The following is a 23,468-nucleotide window of genomic DNA, read 5'->3' as shown; positions in this document are numbered from 1 at the left end:
AAAAAAAAAAAAGAATCTGCCTGCCAATGCAGGGGACACAGGTTCGAGCCCTGGTCCGGGAAGATCCCACATGCCATGGAGCAACTAAGCTCGTGCACCACAACTACTAAGCCTGTGCTCCAGAGCCCGTGAGCCACAACTACAGAGCCCGGAGTTTGCAGCTACTGAAACCCGCGCGCCTAGAGCCCATGCTCCACAACAAGAGAAGCCACCACAATGGGAAGCCTGAGCACCACAACGAAGAGCAGCCCCCGCTCGCCACATCTAGAGAGAGCCCGAGTGCAGCAACGAAGACCCAACACAGCCCAAAATGAATTAATTAATTAATTAATTTAAAAAAAAATAGTGCCCTAAAGAAAATGATCATGTTATCGATCATAACATTTAAAATTTTGGGTGCTGATAATTTAAGATTTATACAATTTTTTTGAACTATCAAATATCAAGATTTACCAAATCTATTCTTGTTTTAATTTTCTCTAGATAGTCTTCTGAAAATCATTCAGTAGTTTTTAACACACCATTGTAGTTCACACACTAATGGCCACATTTAGTGTGCAGTTTCAGAGAAGTTTTCTTTGAACTGTCTACAAGTCAGTGGGCCTATTTTATTTCTAATAATATCTGAACTTCTTAAGAAGTTTCCTATAATATGTTTTTTAAATTATTACATTTGAAAAGGTTTTTTTGAGTGATAAACTGTAAATTTAAATACAAAGTGAATTGTTTCCCTTCAACCACCTATAATATTTATAATATCTAACATCTAGCCTGTTGTAAAAACTATAACTTAAAAAAAAATTATTTATTTATTTTGGTTGCACTGGGTCTCAGTTGCAGCAGGCAGGCTCCTTAGTTGTGGCTCGCGGGCTCCTTAGTTGCACCCCACCAGATCATTAGTTGCACCTCACCGGCTCCTTAGTTGAGGCATGTGAACTCTTGGTTGCGGCATGCATGTGGGATCTAGTACCCTGACCAGGGTTCAAACCTGGGCCCCCTGCATTGGGAACGTGGAGTCTTGACCACTACACCACCAGGGAAGTCCCAAAACTATAATGTTTAGGAGCTAAAATATGCATCATTATCGAATAAAACCAAGATTTTTGTAGACATAAGATTATTCTAAAATTTATACGTAAAGGCAAAGTAACTGAAATAGCTTCATTTGAAAAAGAAAAAAGTAAGAAGAGTCAGTCTGATGCCAAGACTTATTATATAGTTACTGTAATAAATAGTGTATTATTAGTGGAAGGATATACTTGTAGATCAATGGAATAGAATATAGAAACAGAAATAAATTCTCATATATAAACCCAAATGATTTTTGACAAAATTGCAAAAGTAATTCAATAGAAGAAAGACAGCCTTTTCAACAAATAATGCTGGAACAATTAGACTTCCATAGGTCAACCTGAGTCTCATACATTATACAAAAACTATCTCAAAATAGATCATGGACTTAAATGTAAAACATAAAACGATAAAACTTTTAGGATTAAACAGAAGAAAATCTTTGAAATTTAGAGCTAGTCAAAGAGTTCTTTGACTTGAAATCAAAAGCACAATTCATAAAAGGAAAAATGGATAAACTGAACTTCATCATAGTTAAAAACTTTTGCTCTGCAAAAGACCCTGTTAAGAAGATGAAAAGACATGCTACAGATTGGGAGAAAATATCTGCAAACTACATATAAACAGTAAAAACAGTAACAAACAAACTACATAACAAACACTAAAAAACAAAGGCAGGGCTTCCCCGGTGGCGCAGTGGTTGAGAGTCCACCTGCCGATACAGGGGACACGGGTTCGTGCCCCGGTCTGGGAAGTTCCCACATGCCGCGGAGTGGCTGGGCCCGTGAGCCATGGCCGCTGAGCCTGCGCGTCCGGAGCCTGTGCTCCGCAACGGGAGAGGCCACAAGAGTGAGAGGCCCGCGTACCACAAAAAAAACAAAACAAAAAAAACAAAGGCAATTCAATTAGAAAATGGTGCTGTGATGATCAAACGTGAATATGCTTAGAAATAGAAAGGAAGAGTTACATTAGGATGTTGGAGATTTGCAGGTTCTCATTGTTGCCCTTTTCATGCGTGTATATGTAGAAATGCTCAGCCTTTCAGTCCCCTTAAAAGGGGAATTTCCCCTTTTGTGTGAGTCTAGGGAAAGGCAGGGTCCTAAAACCCCCTATGGAAGCAGAAAGGGACCAGATATTCCCAATCACTAACCATGAACAAGGTGCTAGACATGTAACCCAGTCTCAACCTATCGGATACTCCAGCCTGGGACTTCATGAATCTGGAGGGAGTGACCCTAGGAAAAGGGCAGTCACAGTGGTGGTAGTGGTGATGCTTCCCCTGGAGTGACCTTGATTTGTTCTCTGCTGCAAACTTCCCTTGGGTCGTGCTCACTTTTGAAGCCCCATTCTCCAGCTTTTCCATCAATTCTGGGAAGCACCCAATATCTTCACCCTGTAAATTGCTTTTCTGCTTAAATTAGGCCAACCCATCTTCTGTTGTTGCACCTAAGAACCTTTACTTAATGATGGTGTCATGGGGCAGGAGGGGATTACTAAATTTCTCCTACAGCACAGCATTTTAAAGTCACTCATTCCTAGGCAGGTCTAACAAAGAGATGGGGCCATCCTGGAGTTTCTCTTGCCCCTAATATCAAAGCCTTCCTTGATTTGCTATCCCTTTTCAAGCAATTTTATCCTGAGCCCCTCTGGATCTTACTCTCATCTCATTGGGATATGCCACCTAATTTACAGATGTATTTAAATTTTGTATTATAAAAGTAATATGTTTGTCTGATTTTTTTTAATTCCATCAATGCAGAAGGGATGAAACTTACAGTAAAAAAAAAAAAAAAAAAAAAAAAAAAAAAAGAAAGCAACTCCCCCCAAATTCTTCCCAGTCTTACTCCCCAGAAAGAAGCACTATTAATAATTTCTTGTGATACATAATGTTTTGATGTTGGACATTCTAATGCCAAACTGTCCTCATCCAAACCCTTCTTTACTTTAAAAATACCACCAACGAGTGGTTAGGAACAAAAATGATCCAAGTGAAATGTTAGCTAAGAAACTGACATTATGGTAAAACTAATCACAGTAAAATGATCAACAAAACAGCCAGTGTGTCAAAAATGACCCGAATCGGTGCACGGCAACCTCAGAGGACCACTCTCAAGAAAACAAGGTGGAATTAGTGCTGACTCCTGTCTCACAGACAGGATAAACACGATACGCTTCCATATCTTGGAAGCAATTCAAATTCAATCAAACTCTGTTGCATAACTCAAATATTCCAAACACTACCTAGATCTCTGCTTCTAGTAGCTTAAAATAACACCCCCTCAACATGTTCTTACCAACCTGTATCTAATTTGACATAAGCTAAATTCTATGCTTAACCTTTGAATTCTGGGCAAAAAACATCTAGATGGATCCAGCCACTCTAACCTTTCTGATATCTCAACAGCACCTTAAAGCAATGGTTTTCAAACTCAAAACCCCCAAATATCAGCATCACCCGGGGACTTGTTAGAAATATAAATGCTTGGCTTGCACCCCAGGAGTACTGAATCAGAAATTCTGTGGGTACAGCCCAATGTGAGAACCACTTCTCCAAAGCCTTACAAACTGCAAAAATCCAAATATACTCTTGAGAGTCAAGAAAGTTGGGGAAGGGGAGATCCTTCTCATTGCTTTATATTTCCCCCGAAGTGGCTCTTTTCATCCTTCACCCTTCTTTCTCTTCCTGGCACTCTGAGTGTCTCCTTGGGAAATCAGTCACTCATCAGAGAGGGTCACTAATATCTGGTTTCTCAGAGCTCTCTGTACGGGAGGGCTCTGAAGCTGCACTAGGCCCAGTAGGAAAGCGAGTCAGAAGTTATCAATGAGGTAAGTCCACTCAATGACACTGACCATGAGCTCAGGAAAGAAGGGGAGGGACATGGCCAATATCAGGGGCTTGACTCTCTTTGTTGTAAACAATGTGATCGGCACATGACAGTCATGACTTGGCCTGCAAAGGCCAGTTTTAAAGTTCACTCCACTGGAAGATATTAGTCATCTAACTAAACCTCCCTCTTTGGTGTTCCTCCAGGTCAACACACTTTGCAACCCAGTGATGCACATTAGAATCACCTGAGGAGCTTTTTAAAAACTCTGTGATGCCTGGGTACTGCCCCTGGAGGAGCTTCCGATGTAGCTAGTTTGCCCGGTGGGGGGGGCACGGCATACCTCAAATACTCCCCAGGAATTCTAATATGCAGCCAGGACTGAGAACCCCTGCAGCCCGTGGTTTTCACAGTTTGGTAGCCAAACCAGCACAACCTCGTCCCCCAGGATTATATTAGAAATACAAATTCTCAGGCCTCAATCCAGACTCATTAGATCAGAAACTCTGGCGGTGGGGCTTAGCAATTTCACAAGCCCTACAGGTGATTCTCATGCACAATAAAGTTTGAGAGTCATTGACTGCGCCCTGCTCACACCTCATTTAAGAGCCTTACCAGGAGGAGATTCTGGAAAAGCAAGCGCTAGCTCTATCTGCACTCAAGATCACAGTTTGCAGTTTTTAAAGACAAAAACAACTTCTTCACTTTTATAAGCCAAGTGAGCTAATAATAATTCCAGCTTGTCTTTCATTTTAGATAACCATGGAAGGTGTTAATTGCTGTTTCTGTCTGCTTTAAACATTACATCATAATTTTAACCTAGCAATTCCTAGAGTGTATTTGTGTGCTGCTGAATGATTTTAAGAGTGTCACAGTGATACGGGGAGCAAGCCGAAGCAAGCTGCGCTGGGCACGGGAGGAAATGGAAAGGTAATTAAATATTATCTGGCTATGTTCTCCACTAAGCTGGAAATGCTCTCCGGGTTTATAGATTGAGCAAATCAGTAAGGGAAATGGGGACAAGTTTCTTGACATTTTTGTTTCAAGTCCTTTAAACAACTTTGGGATCTAACTGTCCCAGGAAATAGACCAAGTGAAAGCTTGGCTATATGAATCAAAGATTTCACGCCACAGTTTTTGGTTACAAAATCCTTTATCATCCATATTTATCAGCCATCCCTCAATTAAATCTCAAATCAATAAGGTAGTGTTCCCTTTCTTGCTGTATAGGAGAGAAACCTACATCACAACTAGGGAGGAAGCCACATGACAGAGCTCTGGAGCCTCACACATCCTGGGTGCTAGCTAACCTCTCCTCTGAGCTGCTGATTGCCCCTCAGAAAAAAGTGCACTGAAGACAAAGGCCCTGTGGCAGTCTCTATCGAGGCAGGAACTATTAGAGAAAGAGAGAAAGAATAAAAACCTTCTGTGGGCATAACACAGAACTACTCTGGACTGGAAGACATTATGTGAGGGCCCAGCAGCACAGACGAGGCGGAGCCATCAGGAAAACAGGCAGAAACACTCAGGTTTATGCCCGAAAATTGCAGCTTTCCTACTTAGGCATTTTAGAACCAGAGAGTTGTATTTCAAGTCCACCTGATGTTAAATATTACTCTATTCTACAGAGTTTGGCTCTTTTGCCCTTTGTTGCAAACCTTCCTCACTTTGAGTACAGCTTTGCTACAAAGGAAGACCAGTAGTTTGCCTCAACCCCAAGGCAAGTTCAAAGCCAACTTCACTATGCTATCAGCTGAAGGCCAAACCCCCTGAGATCAGGAGAGTCAGGGTGGAAATGAATCTAAGTATCTTATCAAGAATTTCATTGTTTCATAATATGCATGTTCCCCACAATAAAAGTAACTTATTTTTGGATTGTATTAAAATAACATACATCATGGTTAAAAAACGTTTTTATAAACTAAAATAGCATAAGGACAAAAAGTAAAAGTCACTTGAAATTCCACCACCTTGAGATAACTATTTGGGTGTCCATCCTTTGATTCTCTTTCCATCTATGCCTCTGCATAGATCTGTAAAACGGTATGGCAGTTCCTTAAAAAATTAAACAGAATTACCATATATCCAACAATTTCATGTCTGGCTATACACCCAAAAGAACTGAAGGCAGGGACTCAAACAGGTATTTGTACACCAACACTCATAGCAGCATTATTCCTTATAACCAAAAGGTTGAAACAACCCAAATGTCCATTGATGGAAGAATGGATAAACAAAATGTGGTACATACATACAATGGAATATTTTGAAAGGAGGGAAATGCTGACATGTCACAACATGGATGAACCCTGAAGACATTATGCTAAGTGAAATAAGCCAGACACAAAAGGACAAATATTATATGATTCCATTTATGTGCTGTACATAGAGTGGTCAAGTTAATAGTGACAGAAAGTAGAATCACAGTTGCCAGGCGCTGGGGTAAGGGGGGTAAATGAGTAAATATTGTTTAATGGGTACAGAGCTTCGATTTGGGAAGATAAAAAAGTTCTAGAGCTAGACAGAGTTGATGGTTGTACAATGATGTGAATGTAACGAATGCCACTGAAATGGACAGTTAAAAATGGTTAAAATAGTAAATTTTATATTACGCATATTTTACCACAATAAAAAATTAAGTTATAAAATATTACTAATGCTACTTCCTAAAAATTATGCCATAGTTATCTTTTAAATACCATGCAGTAACAAAAAAGGAAGGGAAATATATTTAGATTCCAAAGTTTTGGTGACTGGACTCTAGAACTCTATAGACACACTGACCAATTCCAACTCGTCAGGTATAAATAAAAACACCAGGAAATGGTCCCTTGATAAAAGAGGTTACTACACCCTCTATTTTATGAGTATAACTTCAGTGGCTGACACGGTACACTAAATTCTTTTTCGGTGCAGAGTAGTCAAGAAAACTTGTGTTTCTTCTTCCAATAACTATAAAGCCTACATTGGTCCCTTAGATTTCAGTGGACACTAGCCAGCAGTAAATCATGACTAATTAACCAGTAAGTAGTTAGCCCTGTGGTAGACTGACACTGAGACTTGGAATATAGAATCATAAGACCTGGGATTTATAACCCACCTATGGAGAAAAGATTACCACAAATAAACCAAGATGGAGGTTATGAAGGGCTAAAACTAAAGTCACTCACATAGAATATGTGATGCACCCCTTCCTCTATTCCCAAATTAGACATCAAATTTCCTTATTCACTGGAAGCATAGCCCCTGTATTTTCCCAACAAAGAGTAAGGTATTTCCCTATCTGTCATAGCAGTCTCTGCTCAGGACCAGAAATATCCCTCTACTACGCCTCAACACAGCCTCTGTAACACTCAAGTCAGCTCTTGGAAATGGGTGGTATATCTGGGAATCTCTGGAGCTGGGGAAGGCATCACTGCCAGGAGCTACAAAATGATAAAGATTTCTTTCCCTCCTCCAAGACTGGGATAGAGAATGGAGTCTTGCTGACAATCATACAAATGAGGAGAGTAAGACAGAGAAAGAGCATTAGGTAAACTGAGGAGAACAGAGAAACTTCTAAGATGATGGTTTTCAACCTTAGCTGCAAGCTGGAATTACCCGGGGAGCTTTAAAGATATACCCATGGGCTTCCCTGGTGGCGCAGTGGTTGAGAGTCCGCCTGCCGAGGCAGGGGACATGGGTTCGTGCCCTGGTCCGGGAAGATACCACATGCCGCGGAGCGGCTGGGACCGTGGGCCATGGGCACCGAGCCTGCGTGTCCGGAGCCTGTGCTCCGCAACGGGAGAGGCCACAACAGTGAGAGGCCCGCGTACCGCCAAAAAAACAAAAAACGAAAAACAAACAAAAAAGATATACCCATGCCTGCATCCTTCCCTCACCCTAGTCTTTCCCCATTGAGATTATTATTCTACCTGGGATTGTGATCTGGCCATCAGGATTTCTTATAGACTCACCATGTGAGTCTAATTTCCAGGCCTGGGAACCACTGCTTTACGGGAAGGAGAGCTTCCTCATCCTTCAGTCAGTCTTCTGGAGACCCTGACTGGGACCTCAATTTACTGTAAGAGCTAATGACTTTAAAAAAAAAAAAAAGAGCTAATGACTTTAAAAAGTTTAAATGGTCTTGAAAAATTGCTCTCCAGTACAATACAGAAGATGTGACCATAATCCATCACTAGAGGGCAGTTTCTTCATTGTCAACACTTAATTAAGGCATTGCCTCAGGTTAATTTACTCAGGTTCCTCCCTTAATTTTAAAAAAAAAAAAAGGCAAAGCTGCATGATGACATTTTAATGAAGGTATACTACAGCCTGACTTTCATAAACGTCAATTCCTGCCTACTTATGAAATGAGAGTTTGAGAGACTAATATTAAAAAAGCTCTGTGTCCTTCCATCTGTCACATGCCCTCCTCCTAAAGGGTTTGTACTGTATGGGGTATATTGTTTTCACAAAGTGTATGGCTTTGCTGTGTTAACCTATGTTTCCAAACAGGAGGTAGGGCTTGACAGTAACCGATTAAGATCTGATTACTTTCTGTCTCAGAAAATGAGACAATAAATGTCTCAGTTTTTAAAATCCTTTGATTTTTGTATCCTGAAATAGAAATCTGGCATTTGTAACAAGCTTCTAGCTGCTGCCAATGCTGAGACTGCTGGTGGAGAACCACACTGAGCAGTGGGAGGTAGAGAACCTCGGGGCAGATACCAGACTCCTCCTCTGAAGGTATCCCCAGATGTTAATTCACATGCTGATGACATGTCTGTCTGTCTGTCTATCTATTCCCATGAAGACAGAACGATCACAAATCCAGTGGATCCAGGTTGACTATACTACATCAGAATCACTTGGTTCCTTCTTAAAAACAAAGACTTTTAGTCCCAACCCCTGGAGATCAGTACTTCTCAAGTGGGGCCCAGGAATTTATATTTTTTTAACAAGCACCCAGGAGATGCCGCAAGAGCCCTTTGCTTTTGAAAATCACTGTTGCTCAAATGTTTTTACTTTACAGACAGAGACTGAGGACAGAAAAGAGAAAGGGAACTTTCAAAGTTAGTGACAGAACAAACTAGGATCCAGACTCTCCTGGCCTTACTAGATTGAGGCATTACTGCTTATAAGGAGTTAACACGTGTGCTCGATTCTGATTCTTTCACTATAAGACGTATGTAGTAACTAGCTTCCAAAGATGGTCTGCAATGAACCAGGACTCTTGACATTCACACCCACGTGTTGTCCCCTTCCCACGTTCAATCTGGGCTGGCCCTGAAACTTGCTGAGACAGATAGAATGCTCTGGAAGTGATGTTGTGTAACTCCAGAGGCTGAGCCTTCAGAAGTTTATAGCGTCCACGTCCTTCCATCTTGGAACACTCCATTTTGAACCCAGACCCAATTCTGTGAGGGAGCCCAAGCAACCACTGGAGAGGTCCACATGGGGAAGAACCAAGGCCCAGGTCAACACCCTTAACTGAGCTCCCAGACAACAGCCATCACTACCTTCCCAGTTATGTGAATGAGGCCACTTTGGACCTTCTAGTCATCCATCCCAGTGGGTATTATACTACAAGAGATGACTGAAAAGACAGGAGAAGAAATCCCCTTACCTGTTAGGCTGGAAAGAGATTCGGTCATAGCCCGTGAGTTCACACAAATCCTTCTCAAGTTCTCGAAAAAGCTGCTGGTACCCTTGAGCTTGGTCCAGAGGCACAAAGGGGTGGATGTTTGCAAATTTTTTCCATGTGATAGGCTGAAGAGCAAGGAGGGAGGAAACATACACATATGTACATATTGTAATAGTAATAACAAGACTAACTTTAATAATGATGATGATGATAGCAACAGCTAACACAAAGAGTGCTTACTATGTGCCAGGCACCGTTCTAAGCACTTTAAATACATTCATTCATTTAACTCTTACCACAATCTTACGGGGTAAGTACTATTACTGTCTTCATCTTACAAGTGGGTCACAGAGGCCCAGAAAGGGAACTTATACAAAAGTATAACCATTGCCTATTTTTTCGGGAACAAAAAGGCCCCTGAATAGATTTATATCCATGAAACCCAATGAGCTGTTTCAGGCATGGTTTATTCAAACTCTTACATAGCACATATATCATTCTTTTTTCATGAAGCAGAACAAAACACCAACATAAAAGCAAATGGGGAAAATCCTCCTATTAGAATATAAAATGATTTTCTTTGCCTGATGTGATTTGTCATATCAGCCTAATCCTATGGAAAAAAAGAAACATCCTAGCCTAGTAGAGATACTTACCAAACACCATAGCAGGGGACACAAATCTTCTGTTGATACAAGAAAAAAATTAAAACCTCAAATCTCTACCTTTCTGGCACTGAGAAAGGATTTCTAGAAAGAAGGCTTACGGTTCTTAATTCTATCTGAGCTTAACAACTACAAACTGATAAAAGCTTTCAACATGGCAGGTTTAAAAGGGTGGTGGGGGGAGTTGGGGAAGGTAGGAAGACATAAACACTATATGTTTAATTATTTTAATATTTAAAAATAATTTCACCCATAAATTTAAATGATCAGGTTGTGATAAAGTTAGGGTTTCTGCCAAGATTGTTGAAGAGCAAGGTAAAGGATTACTAAAGCAGTTGTTAAATCACAGTCCCAGGAGCAGCTTTCTCTAGTTATCTGCTTATGTATAAGCCAAGACACCGCCTCTGCTAAGTTCCCTTTTAACAGAAGTGACCTACTTACTGTGAGTTCAGATGAACTGTTGAGCTTCATGGTACAGGACCCCTTTAAGAAGCACAGCCAAAGTGTATTACGTTAGTGACATCCTATGGTCTATCTGATCGGCCCTCCCATCTCCCCGAATGGTCACCCATTCATCCCTCTTGCAGCATATTAGATGTGACCCAAAGAGGTGGGTTCAGGGTGGGGTGGGAAGTGGAAATAAAGGCAATAATTACCAGCGGAATCATGCTATGAACAAGGGAAATGTCTTTGTTTTCCAGTCTCTTCATATATCGGACAATATTTGTTTCTGAGTGATAGCTGTGAACATAAAACACATGGTTTAGGCCAATATAGTTAGGTAAGAGCCCATTCACATCCTTCTAAAAGGTAAGACACCCTGAGATCTACCTTCAACATACAGATCAAATTAGGCCATGGACAACATGCCAACAAAGCATCAGAGGGAAGGGCGTGTACCCCCCATGAAGCTCAGAGGATGCTCTAGGACAAGAAGCTGCCTGTGGGCCTGAGAGGAAGAGTTGGAAAGAAGAGGATGTTGAGTTCCTGGGTATGATGTTCAGCCTGGCAGCTATGCATCAAAACTCCCATCTTCTTGAGAGTAGAATTTGGGGTTATAGTGTCAAGGGAGCACAGCCACCAGGAAATAAGGTGTGCTTCGCCCAGGTTAGAATTGGGATTTAGTAGTGAGTCAGGCTGAGCCACAATAAACCAGGCCATGTCATGGTCAGAATGCCATAGTAGAAGCCACTCTTTACCATGCTCCCAAGCCACAGCACACAATGTACAAGTCACACAAACTACACAAACCTGTTGAACACCTGATGTGTGAGGAATGGACTAGTTCTCTTGAAGGCAGTCCCTAGAATACCTCTCTGTTCCTCACCCATGCTTTCAGCAACCAGCTCCTGCATGGAGAGACCACAGAAACTGAAGGGCAGGAAGCATGCCTGGAACCACATGTGAAGAAGCTTCCATTCAGCGTGTATTCTGACAGAGCACCAGAAATTCCCTACCATCCAACCTCCCACCTCCCTGACCACCCACCCCAGGGATATCTGGCACAGTGCAGTGACAGCTGTCAGGGGTCACGCATTGTGGCAATTCTCCAAAACACTGTTTTTAAGTTCTGTGGAACTTAGCCACAGTGAGCAAAGAAAAGTGAACAATTTTTACTGCCAAAGAAAAAAAGTTGACATCCCCTGCATGTTCCTTGAATAATGAAGCAAGTACCAGTAAACTATTTTAAAGGGCTATCTAAAAAGTGATGACCATAACACTCACGTAAAGATTCTCACTTGACATTGCTCTTTTATCTTGGAGAACAATTCTAATAAAACACAAGTGCCAAGACCATTCAGTGCGAGAAAGGACAGTCTCTTCAACAATGGTACTGAGAAAACTTGATATACACAAGCAAAAGAATGAAGTTGGATCCTTATCTTATAGAATATACAAAAACTAATTCAAAATGGATTAAGGGGGCTTCCTTGGTGGCGCAGTGGTTAAGAATCCGCCTGCCAATGCAGGGGACACGGGTTCGAGCCCTGGTCCGGGAAGATCCCACATGCCGCGGAGCAACTAAGCCCGTGCGCCACAACTACTGAGCCCATGTGCCACAACTATGGAAGCCCTCTCGGGCCTAGAGCCTGTGCTCCACAACAAGAGAAGCCACCACAATGAGAAGCCCGCGCACCGCAACGAAGAGCAGCCCCTGCTCGCTGCAACTAGAGAAAGCCCGCATGCAGCAACGAAGACCCAATGCAGCCAAAAATAAATAAATAAATATATATATATTTTTTTAAATGGATTAAGGACCTAAATTTACAAGCTAAAACTCTTAGAAGAAAGTATAGGGGCAAATCTGCATGACCTTGGATTTGGCAATGGTGTCTTAAATATGACACCAAAAGCATGAGCAACACAAGAAAAAATACAGTGCACTTTTGTGCATTAAGGGACACTATCAAAAAATTTTTTTAAATTAAAAAAAGGGACACCATCAAGAGAATTAACAGATAACCCACAGAATGGGGGGAAATATTTGCAAATCATATATCTGATAAGCATTTAATATCCAGAATATATAATGAAATACATGGCTTGTTCCTCATTCTGCTGAGAGCCCTCAGTGGTTGCCCTGTAAATATTCTTCAAATGCATGGAACAAATACCTGTGATTAAATTTACCGCAGAGTTCTACAGGGAAGATATTATTCAGTCTTATTTATTAATTAAAGATTAAAAGAGAACAGTATAATACTTTTTTGACGATTTACATTTGTTATCTGATACTGAAGTCATCTCTCAAAGAGGACTCAGACAACCAGGACAGCACTGATCAGCACTCCGGAACCTATTTCTGTTTCCTTTCATTGACTCATTTAACAGATATTTATTAAGTGGCTCCTATGCTCCAGGCCTTGTAGAGTGCTGTGATGAACACCTTGCCACAGGTCTAGGTAGGTGACGTCTCTCTTCCATCCCACAGACTCTCCTGCTCACATGTCCCTGCTATTTCATCATTTTAGAAGCCAACTCAGTCTTACTGAACTGTTTCTAGTTCTCATATAACCTCTCTCCTCCTAGCCTTTGTGGCTGCTTTTCCCAGTGTCTGGAACACCTCTGGCCCCATCCTGCTTCTTCTCAACTGTGTCTGGATAGCTCCTACTCATCTCTCAGGTCTCAGCTTAGGACAGTTTCTTCCAAGTGTTGGTGAGAAGCCCCCTCCACTCTGTGCTCAGAGAACATCTCTGGACAGTGCCCATCATAGGACATCATCTGGATTGCAGTCTTGTGCCTGTTTGGGTCCTCATTAGACTATAAGCTCCAAAAGGGCGGGAAGTATGTCTGATTTACCACTAGCCTCAGGGCACAGCATAAGACCCGGCACATATCAGGTCAGTTTTCCCAGAATCAACATAACCAAGATGCCAATGCCATGAATCTTTGTATTAGGAATAGTTTCAATTAAACACCATTAACAATCCTTCCAACTAGCCTTGCAGCTCAGTCCTGGCTAGGGCCCATGGCAGTGACCTCTAACTATCAGCAGTCACAGTAGCAAGGGACAATCGGTGGCATAATTTTAACGCAGGCCACCTAATGTCATTCCTTCTCCCCCTCACCCTCACACTCAGGCCCACAAGAAGCAAAGCCATCTGTGACACCTCCTCAAATAGTCATTATGAGGAATGTGAATTTTGATTTACTTACTGCAGATGACTCACAGCCGAATATCCACAACAAGTCATCCAGATCTTTTTCATTGACTGTTTCATCAAGAGAAATACCAAGCTATAGAAATGAAAATGAAAGGGAAAACATCAGCTCTAAACGCCAAGATCAGTGCAGAAACTCCAAGAGAGGTCAAAGGGGAGAAAGTGCTGGACAAAAGTCTCAGTTGTTCTAAAATAACAGGGTATCATTATGTCCAAGTTGGCCCTTGGGCAAAGTAGGCTGGACCAGTCCCAAACGTTAAAAGATTGAGAGTTTTACAGCCACTTCTGGACTCTAAAAGAGTCCAGATGGCTGTAGGGCACTCCTTTTGGTACTAGATACGCTCACTTTTTTCTTCCCTTAACTTACCTTATCATATCACTTATCATAGCCTTTACCTTGAACAGTCATACTGTGAACGAAGGAGTATTATGAGCAAAATATGTGACTAAGAGTCCCATATATGAAAACACAACATCTTAAGGAAAGCTGACAATGGATTATCATTTAAAAGGCCACAATGTTCCAAACTGGAAATGAAAATTGTTTACAAAGAAGTTGTGCCCAAAGGTCCAATACTGATTTGTTTTTTAAATAAAGAGAAATTTTAACGAAAAAAGTCATAAAAATTTATAGAATTTGTACAACAAACAAACAAAACTGAAAGTCTGACTTACTGTGAGATCCTCAAACAGCCGAATATTTATTTGCCGCTGAGCAGCCCTGCCCAAGACCTCCTTCACTGAGCAGCCACACTGAATCTTCAAAGTGTCAAAGAACAAGTCATGCTGGAGTTGGTGTCCTGCTCTCTTGAGACCTAGATAAGACAGGATAGCCACCAGTCTCTAAGTAGAAACCAGACCCTCTGCCACTGACACCTGACAGAAGTAAAGAGGTAAATCCTACTACGGTCTGTTCGTACCCAGTGTTTTGGTCGGTGCTTTTTTTAAAAAAAGTAGGACTTCCCTGGTGGCACAGTGGTTAAGAATCCGCCTGCCAGTGCAGGGGATACGGGTTCGAGCCCTGGTCCGAGATGATCCCACATGCCACGGGGCAACTAAGCCCATGCACCACAACTACTGAGCCTGCGCTCTAGAGCCTGCAAGCCACAACTGCTGAAGCCCATGCACCTAGAGCCCGTGCTCCAGAACAAGAAAAGCAACCGCAATGAGAAGCCTGTGCATCGCAGCAAAGAGTAGCCCCTGCTCGCCGCAACTAGAGAAAGCCTGCGTGCAGCAACGAAGACCCAACACAGCCAAAAATAAATAAATAAATATATTATTTTTTTTAAAAGGTAAATGTTTATTATTATGCTACAGAAAGTTGTGAAATACATATAAAAATGGAGAAAAAAATCACCATAATCACCATCCAGAAATAACTAGTGGTTACTTCTTGGTATAGATTCCTCTAGAAGGGTGTGTGTGTGTGTGTGTGTGTGTGTGTGTGTGTGTGTGTGTGTGTGTGTGTGTGTGTGTGTGTGTGTGTGTGTGTGTGTAATATATCACGTACATATACTTCTTTACCCTTTTTTAAAAAATTTAATGTATCATGAAGATTTTGCTTTTCTACAGATCAAAACCCCTATCATTATTTTTAATGGCTATATAATATTCAAACTTAAATTATGTACCATAATTTAACTAATTACTTATTATTGGACGTTTAAGCTGTTTCCAAGATTGTGCTGTTGTAAATAATGTTTCAATGCATACCCTTTACATCGTTATCTGATTATTTCCTTTAGATACATTCCTAGAATTTCTGTATCAAATTGTTAAGCGCATTTTAAAAGCTTTTGACACAGATTGCTTAAGTGCCTTCATAAAAGTCATACCAATATCAGGATTCTTTTTAATCTCTGCCAATGTAATGAGAGAAACACTATTTTTTTCTTTCAATTTACATTTCTTTGATTAATAGTGAGGTTGAAATTATATATGTTCATTTGTATACTTTCTTTTAAAATTACATTTAATGTCCTTTGTCCAGTTTTCTCTCAGGGTGTTCATTCTTCTTGTGTATGGGGTGGGGGGACTGAGGAAGAGCTCACTATATTAAATATATTAACACTCAGTCTGTCATAGATGTTGAAAATATTATTCCTAGGTTTTTATTTGACTTTTAATTTTGCATGTAGTATTAGACATGCAGTGAGTTTTCAATTTTATTTACTCACATGTATCAGTCTTGTTACAACCACAAGTTTTAAAACAGAAAACGGACTCACCTTCAGACAAAATCAAAGTGGCATTATGTACCCTCCTAGCAATATGTTCCAGCCCATGGGACCCATGGTAGATTGCAAACATTGCAGCCATATTCGCCAAGAGAGCCTAAAACGACAAAGAGCTTTTAAAGAATCATGTTCAACAATGTGATATCAGGAAGATGATGATTAGTGGGAGGGACTGTTGTTCTGACTTGAGATGCCAAAACTAAAAGCAGGTACAAAGCAAAATGATCAGACTCCATGCCTTCTCTATGATAGCTGGAGACCATTTATAAACTGCCCAACCATCTGAGGGGTAAATACAGCATCCAAGACACCCTAGCGTCACTATACTAAACCTTTGAATGTGACCATTAGTAAGGCGCTCCATCCATGCAACATAATCATCCCATAAAGGGGAAGATCAGGCTGTCATCAGACATGGAAATGCAATATTTAATGTTGGAAGATAGTGGAACAACAAAGACCTCAGGGGAAAACAGTGAGATCTAAGAATTTTATGCTCAATAATACAGTTCTTCAAGGATAAAAGAAAAATGTTCAAACACACAAGAACTCAGGGAGTATAATTCTCTTGAAGCCTTAAATAAAGCACTAGAAACTGAATTTCAGCCAACCAAGAGGTGAATGGTGAATCTATGCAAAGAACCACCAAAGATGAAAATGCAGGACGCAGGGGAATAAAACCAAAATGAGTTGGCAGGAGATATATTAGGAAGGGAAAACCAAAACCTACTGGCTTATTCCCTGCTGACAGTAAGGTCACTTTCTCAGGTAAAGATATCTCTTCCTGACCACTGACTGAAGTTTCACAAAAATATTTACAGGGAAGTGTGTATCCTAGTGTGACAGAGAATAGGAAAGAATGGCACTAGAATCTCTCAGAGACTCAGGGATGGAATTCAGCATAGGGAGCAAGGAAGGGACCACTGTCATGGCATCTTGGGTCAGGGAGGAGGATAAAAAGAGGATGGCAAGGCTCAGAAACCAAAATGAGGGCCAATGTGTGGGAAAATCATGGAGGGCCACCTCCTGTCTCTCCTCTCTCTCGCCCTATCCCTCACCTGCTTTTCCACCCTAGATCCTACCAACCAGCAGCCTCTAACCATGCAATATCACCCTAGGTAACTGACCCAAACTCTAATCTCAGACTCCTCACCTGCTTAGTCCATTCAATTCTCCCACAGCCCCTCCCATCTCACTGGTCCAGCACCATGGTTTCTATGAGTTTCCAGTCCCACTAAAGTGACTTTTGTCCTAATGTACTAGGTCAGCAGTTCAAGGTCCACCTTCACGTTCAATCATCCCAAGGTGGGAAGGGGCACATTACAGAACAGAAACACTACTCAGCTGAGAAACACAGTGCTTTAAAGTTGGATGATGTTCAATATCCGATCTATTTTGTTAGGTACACATTTCCTCTGTGAGGCTGTTAGAAGGAATCTCTCTGGGGTCACTGCAAAAATGCCAGAAAGTGAAATCGGAGTCAATAAAGAAAATGAGGAAAAGAAGACATCAGAGAACACAGCAGTAGACTTTCTTGGACCAAGTGCCAGAGAGGGTACAGACACTCTTGTGGACTCTGCATAACAATTAGAAATAAATACAGAAGAACCACAACACATTATAGCTATGGAGAGGGCATGTCTGAAGTAAAACATCCATAATATAGTGTATCATGGCTCATGGCTATGCTGCCTGGGAATCAAAACTCAGGCTTGATGTTCACAGAATGCTCTGGAAGCCTCCCATCACAGAAGCCTTGTGGAGGTTGGTTCATGTCACTTTTTAAACTAGAGATTATTCTTTCTACAAACAGGAGACTGTATCAACCAACTGACCAACAAATTAATGAAAAGTATGAAGTCACTTTTAGAAATCTTGGTAAGGCATTAGAATATCAAAGGAAGTTCAGAGAAACAGACAGACCAAGAAGATTCAAATTTCTTTGATAATCTGACAAACAACATAATTAGGATACTTAATCAAAAGTGAATCATGGGGACTTCCCTGGTGGCGCAGTGGCTAAGAATCCGCCTGCCAATGCAGGGGACACGAGTTTGAGCCCTGGTCCAGGAAGATCCCACAAGCCCGTGCACCACAACTACTGAGCCCACACTCTAGAGTCCGCAAGCCACAACTACTGAGCCCATGTGCCACAACTACTGAAGCCCACACACCTAGAGCCCGTGCTCCGCAACAAGAGAAGCCACCACAATGAAAAGCCCGTGTGCCGCAGTCAAGAGTAGCCCCTGCTCGCTGCAACTAGAGAAAGCCCGCATGCAGCAATGAAGACCCAATGCAGCCAAAAATAAATAAATAAAATAAATAAACTTATTTAAAAAAAAGAAGTGAATCATGAAAGGATGCTCAAAATCATTAGTTATTAGGTAATTGCAAATCAATCCCACAGTGAGATATCACTTCATACCCACTAGGACAGCTATAACCAAAAAGAGGAACAATAACAAGTACAGGTGAAAATGTGGAGAAATTACAACCCTCATATATTGGTGGGGGGAATGTAAAATGGTGCAGCCACTTCAGAAAAGAGTCTGGAAGTTCCTCAAATAGTTCAACATAGAGTTACCAATGACCCAGAAATTCTATTTCTAGGAATATACCCAAGAGAACTGAAAATATATGTCCCCACAAAAACTTATACACAAATGTGCATAGCAGCCTTATTCAAAGTACCCCAAAATGGAAGCAACCTAAATGCCCATCAATTGATGAATGGATTAACAAAATATGATGTATCCATACAATGGGATATTCTTTAGCCATAAAAAAGAATGAAGTTTTGATTCATGATACTGTAGGGGTTCCAAACAGGCCTCCCTAAGATCTGCCACTTTAGCTGTGGATTATTTTGAGTTCAGGCAATGGGGACCTTCTGGGCTCAAGAGAAACTACTGCTCCTCCCTTAACTGCCCAGAAGAATTTAAATTGAAGATTTTTCCCAGAAAAGGAGTTATTACCAAAGATAAATTTTATCTAAGTGGTCCCATCTATACGGCAGAACAAACAACTAATTACCAAACATCTTGTTCTTCTTATCATCCAGTGAATGGCCCTCCCATGCTTGGAAGCACCTGGCCCCTATCCTATTCCTTAGCCCAGGATGACATGTATAACCTTATTTACTTTTCTGTCCTTTAACCTCTCATGTATGTGGGGTCTCTGAGCCTCTCATATATGTGGGGATCCTGTATATATGTATAAAATGTCATTTTCTCCTGTTAATCTGTCTCATATCAATTTAATTCTTAGACCAGCTAGAGGAACCTAGAAGGTTAGACGAAAATTTCTTTTTTCCTTCCCAATTCTACAACGTGGACGAACCTTGAAAACTTTACCTCAAATGAAAGAAACTAGGCACAAAAGGCCACATATTGTATGATCTCATTTATATGAAATATCCAGAATAGGCAAATCCATAGAGACAGAAAGGAGACAAGAGGTCACCAGGGGCTGAAGGAAGGGGATAAGGATAGCAAGTGACTGCTTAATGGGAACAAGTTTCTTTTAGGGGTGATAAAAATATCCAGAAATGAAATGCTGGTGATGGTTACACAACCTTGTGAAAATACTATCAACCACTGAACGGGGTACTTTAAATGGGTGAATTATATGGAGAGTTAAATCTCAATAAGCGAGCTAATGAAATGTAAATTATACATCAATACCCCTGGACTTTAGAAAAAGCTAATGAAAGCTTATGGTGGAAGTTGAGAAATAAGAGAATATAAAGAAGAAGATACGATGCAAATTCAGACACCTGTAGAAATGTCACAAGTTTACAGAAAGATTTTCTTTAAAGAATTCAGTAATGCATTTTCAGAGATTAAAAAAAAAAAGTTCTGCACCATCAGTGATGCAAAACTAAGAGAAGTCCAGTGTGGACCCTACAACACTCAAGAGGAATGGGGCAGCCTTGAGAAGAACGTGGAAGAGGTGCTACAAGAAGAAGGCTGGAGTAATGACATAGAGTGGTCAAGGAACAGCTTAAAAAATATCAGTCATCTCCGAACAAAAGAGAATAATTATAGGCCTACAAAGAAAATGACACTGGCGTCACAAGCAATTGTTTCATGCAACCAGTTATGAGAAGAAACACATGAGATGAAATAGACAATGGAGAGTCAGAAAATCTCCAGAAAAAGAAAGTGAAAATCAGGGAAGACAGGGTATGACTATCTCTAGGGCAAACATGTTATTCATTGCTGAAAAACAGAGACCTCTTATGATCCAAGTTAAATAATGAAATATCAGCTATCCATGAACTGGAAGGAAAAAAGAAGTAGGAATGTAACTTTTGCTCATTGTAGAATGCCCAAGTCAACCTGGAAAATTAATTCAAACCTTGAAGCAGAAAGCCCTTAGCGCACTTATGATCAGAAAGACACATTCTGGAAGAACATGAGCAGAAAGCAGCAGAGGAAGGGAAGATATGTAAGCAGGGAATTCAACAAATGAAGGGTAAACTACAGAAAGTAAAGGCATCACATAAAGATCAATTTGCTGTCAACAGAGGACAAGCTTGTGACAACTGGCTCCTTCCTGCAATACTAGAGGAGCTCTTCCCTGAAAAGCAGCCACCTCCCTGAGACAAAAAAAATAATACAGGAAAACCAACTGAGGAAACTATTTCAACCACCAATGGATATGGAGCAAACTGTAAGACCTTATCATCTACTCCCTCCCTGGAGAGGCTTTCTAAAAGCTGGCGGTGGTGCTGTGAGCCAATGCTCTGAGAGGAAGAACACTGCACTGCCTACTGGGGTATCTGTGAGATCTCTCCCTTTCCCTGACCCCGAATGGAAGAGAACCAAGAATGGATTATATGCTCAGGAGTGGTCCTCCACCTGATCCTAGGAACTGGCTGGATGTCAGAAAACACTGCTCCCTCTAACCTGAGACCTTGGGCAACGTTCAGGTAACTCCTCCTCTTTTATTCCATACATTTCAGAAATGTCTCTCATGAGTTCCCAGTAAGAGTATCCCATGGCCACCACCGGCTGGCCAATCTGGACTATCCCCTCAGTACAGTCACCTCAAGCACCTTCACCTTGCCTTCCTCACACTAACCTGGAGGGCCTCCATCTCAGCTCTAAGAGGAGGTGCCCCAGTCACCACCCATAATGGACCTGCCCTGTGGCCAAGAATGCCAGAGACCCTAACAGGTGAAGGGTGTGCATACATGGAACCACAGTAAAATACATTGTATTGGCGTTCTGACAAGACCACAAGGCTTCTCTACCAACAAGATCTTGACATTTTTGGTGTGCACACTGCTCAGTGGATGAATGAAGCAACAACTCAGTAAATGAACAAGTAGGTCATTGCTGTAGACTGTAAGACATTCAGTGAGCAGGTCAGGTATGTGATCTACCTGAGCTGTACAGATGTTGCTGGTAGCCTTGTCTCTCCGGATGTGCTGCTCCCTGGTTTGAAGAGCAAGACGATACACTTCTTTTCCACTGGCATCTCTGGACCAAGAATAAAACATCTGGTTAGTACAGATCATCATAGCACCAGGAGTTGCCATAAACAGAACTGCTTCTTTCCTTCCCACCTTTAAGTGACTTCAGCAAAGTTACTTAGGTGCAAGGCCATAAAGAAAATTTCCAAACCATCTTCTTCTAAAGGGGACTGTTAATTTTCAGTTTGTACTTTGAGGATTTGAGGCACTGAGATATATACGATAAGCTGGGAACTTTAAAAGAAAATTTTCCAGGAATCACCAGCCTAATAAAATGATGGTGATTGAGGATTAAACTTCACTCTGAGCTTCTGGGCAGACTCAGAGAAAAGGGAAATACCCGACAAAGGAAAAGAGAATTTCTACACTAGAAATCTAAAGCAACTATATGGCTATAAATAAAGGATGTTAACAACCTAACACTTGTCTCTAATAAAATTTCTCCTTTCTTAATACAATTAAAAATCTAGATAATCACAAAGATTCAGCAATCTTAGGCTTTATTTCATCAAACTCTCCGGTCCACTTTCCAGAAAGGTAAGAAGGTCAATACAAAAATCAGAAGATGATAACTGATATAGGAAACTCTTTTATATTAGAAAACCCTCTGTCTCATCTCATCTGGTGAAGAGACATCATTGAAAGAAAATGTAATGTAAGAATACTTAAAGAAACTATTATTTTTTACATTAAAAAGCAAAGTGCCTTTTGCTGTTATGTGACAAAGTGAAAGTATTTCAGAACTTCTCATCACCAGCACATCATTCACTAATTCAGACTCTTCACTTACATTAATAGCCCAGCTTTATGAAAGGTCAAAAACAATATGCTAAAGTTCCACAGTAATAATCATGGCATTCATCTCAATTCTCAACCCAAGGATTTTCATCAATGAGAAGCACTCAAGGAAGTACATTTGGAAATTACTCAAATGGCCAACGGGCAGGCCTCTAGGAAATAATGTAGGTCACGCCCAATGTGTGCATGGTAATCTCTTATTGCACTTGTCTTTACATAGCCATGTGGCATGTTAATACTTTTGAGAAATAAACTAGTTAGATATAAAACACACTTAAAATATTCAGTCTCTCAAGACTTTCATCAATCTAAAATTCATTTCTATGACTTCAATACAAATATGCTATAAATTGTAAACATACTTTTCCAAATATGCACAAATTCATGGCATTCGAGAAGAGGTACATGGCATTTGAGAAGGGCCAGGTATGGGATAATGGTGTGGTGGTTGTGTGTGTGTGTGTGTGTGTGTGTGTGTGTGTGTGTGTGTGTGTGTGTGTGTGTGTGTGTGTGTGTGTGTGTGTGTGTGTTGGGATGGGATTGGGGAGTAGGTAGGGCATTGATACCCCAAACATTCATATCCCAAATACATTCTCTCTTCTGACTCTATGTTTACATTTCCTTAATCGACCCAAAATGGCCCAGTTAAATTCGACCCAAAATGGCCCAGTTAAATTCAAAGAGAAATCAACAACTTTTGTGATCAAGAGAAGGAGCAGGGAAAACCATAACCACAATAAAAGGGAAGAAACATGAGCTGCTTTACCTTGTTACCCCCACCATTCTTCCAGGCATCATCCTCACCAAACTTTCTCTGACAGCAAAAAAGGCTGCATGTGGTCCGCCATAGCCCAGAGGCACCCCAAATCTCTGTGAGCTGCCCAGGGCAACGTCCACCCCAAATTCTCCGGGAGGCCTCAGGATACACAGAGCTAGAAGGTCAGTAGCACAGCAGGCCAAGCTCTAGAAAGGAAACAAGAGAAAACGGACAAGGTTGTGACCTTCCCTGAGACCAGTGGAAGGACAGCAAATTATCTCCATTATAGGCAGACTGGCAGAGTTGGTTTGTATCCTGTGAAATTTATTTACTCATTCATTCATTTAA

At 41.1% G+C, this 23,468-nt stretch overlaps 1 protein-coding gene across 1 annotated transcript in view; it reads right to left on the bottom strand.

Annotated features, from left to right (window-relative positions):
* Positions 1 to 23,468, bottom strand: part of GLDC (glycine decarboxylase) — a 106,529-nt gene that overhangs the window by 42,448 nt on the left and 40,613 nt on the right. Inside the window, exons 7-15 of the mRNA XM_007451457.1 lie at positions 23,130 to 23,326; positions 21,476 to 21,572; positions 16,078 to 16,183; positions 14,525 to 14,664; positions 13,845 to 13,925; positions 11,439 to 11,536; positions 10,844 to 10,928; positions 10,629 to 10,670; positions 9,505 to 9,647 (exon numbers count right to left, since the gene is read on the bottom strand). Coding sequence (XP_007451519.1) covers positions 9,505 to 9,647; positions 10,629 to 10,670; positions 10,844 to 10,928; positions 11,439 to 11,536; positions 13,845 to 13,925; positions 14,525 to 14,664; positions 16,078 to 16,183; positions 21,476 to 21,572; positions 23,130 to 23,326 — 989 coding nt within the window. The remainder of the gene's footprint in view (positions 1 to 9,504; positions 9,648 to 10,628; positions 10,671 to 10,843; positions 10,929 to 11,438; positions 11,537 to 13,844; positions 13,926 to 14,524; positions 14,665 to 16,077; positions 16,184 to 21,475; positions 21,573 to 23,129; positions 23,327 to 23,468) is intronic.

Source organism: Lipotes vexillifer, unplaced genomic scaffold, assembly GCF_000442215.2.
Source record: "Lipotes vexillifer unplaced genomic scaffold, Lipotes_vexillifer_v1.1 scaffold260, whole genome shotgun sequence".
Lineage (NCBI taxonomy): Eukaryota > Metazoa > Chordata > Mammalia > Artiodactyla > Lipotidae > Lipotes > Lipotes vexillifer.
Note: the sequence above shows the minus strand (reverse complement) of the source record. Positions and strands in the feature narration are given on the sequence as shown.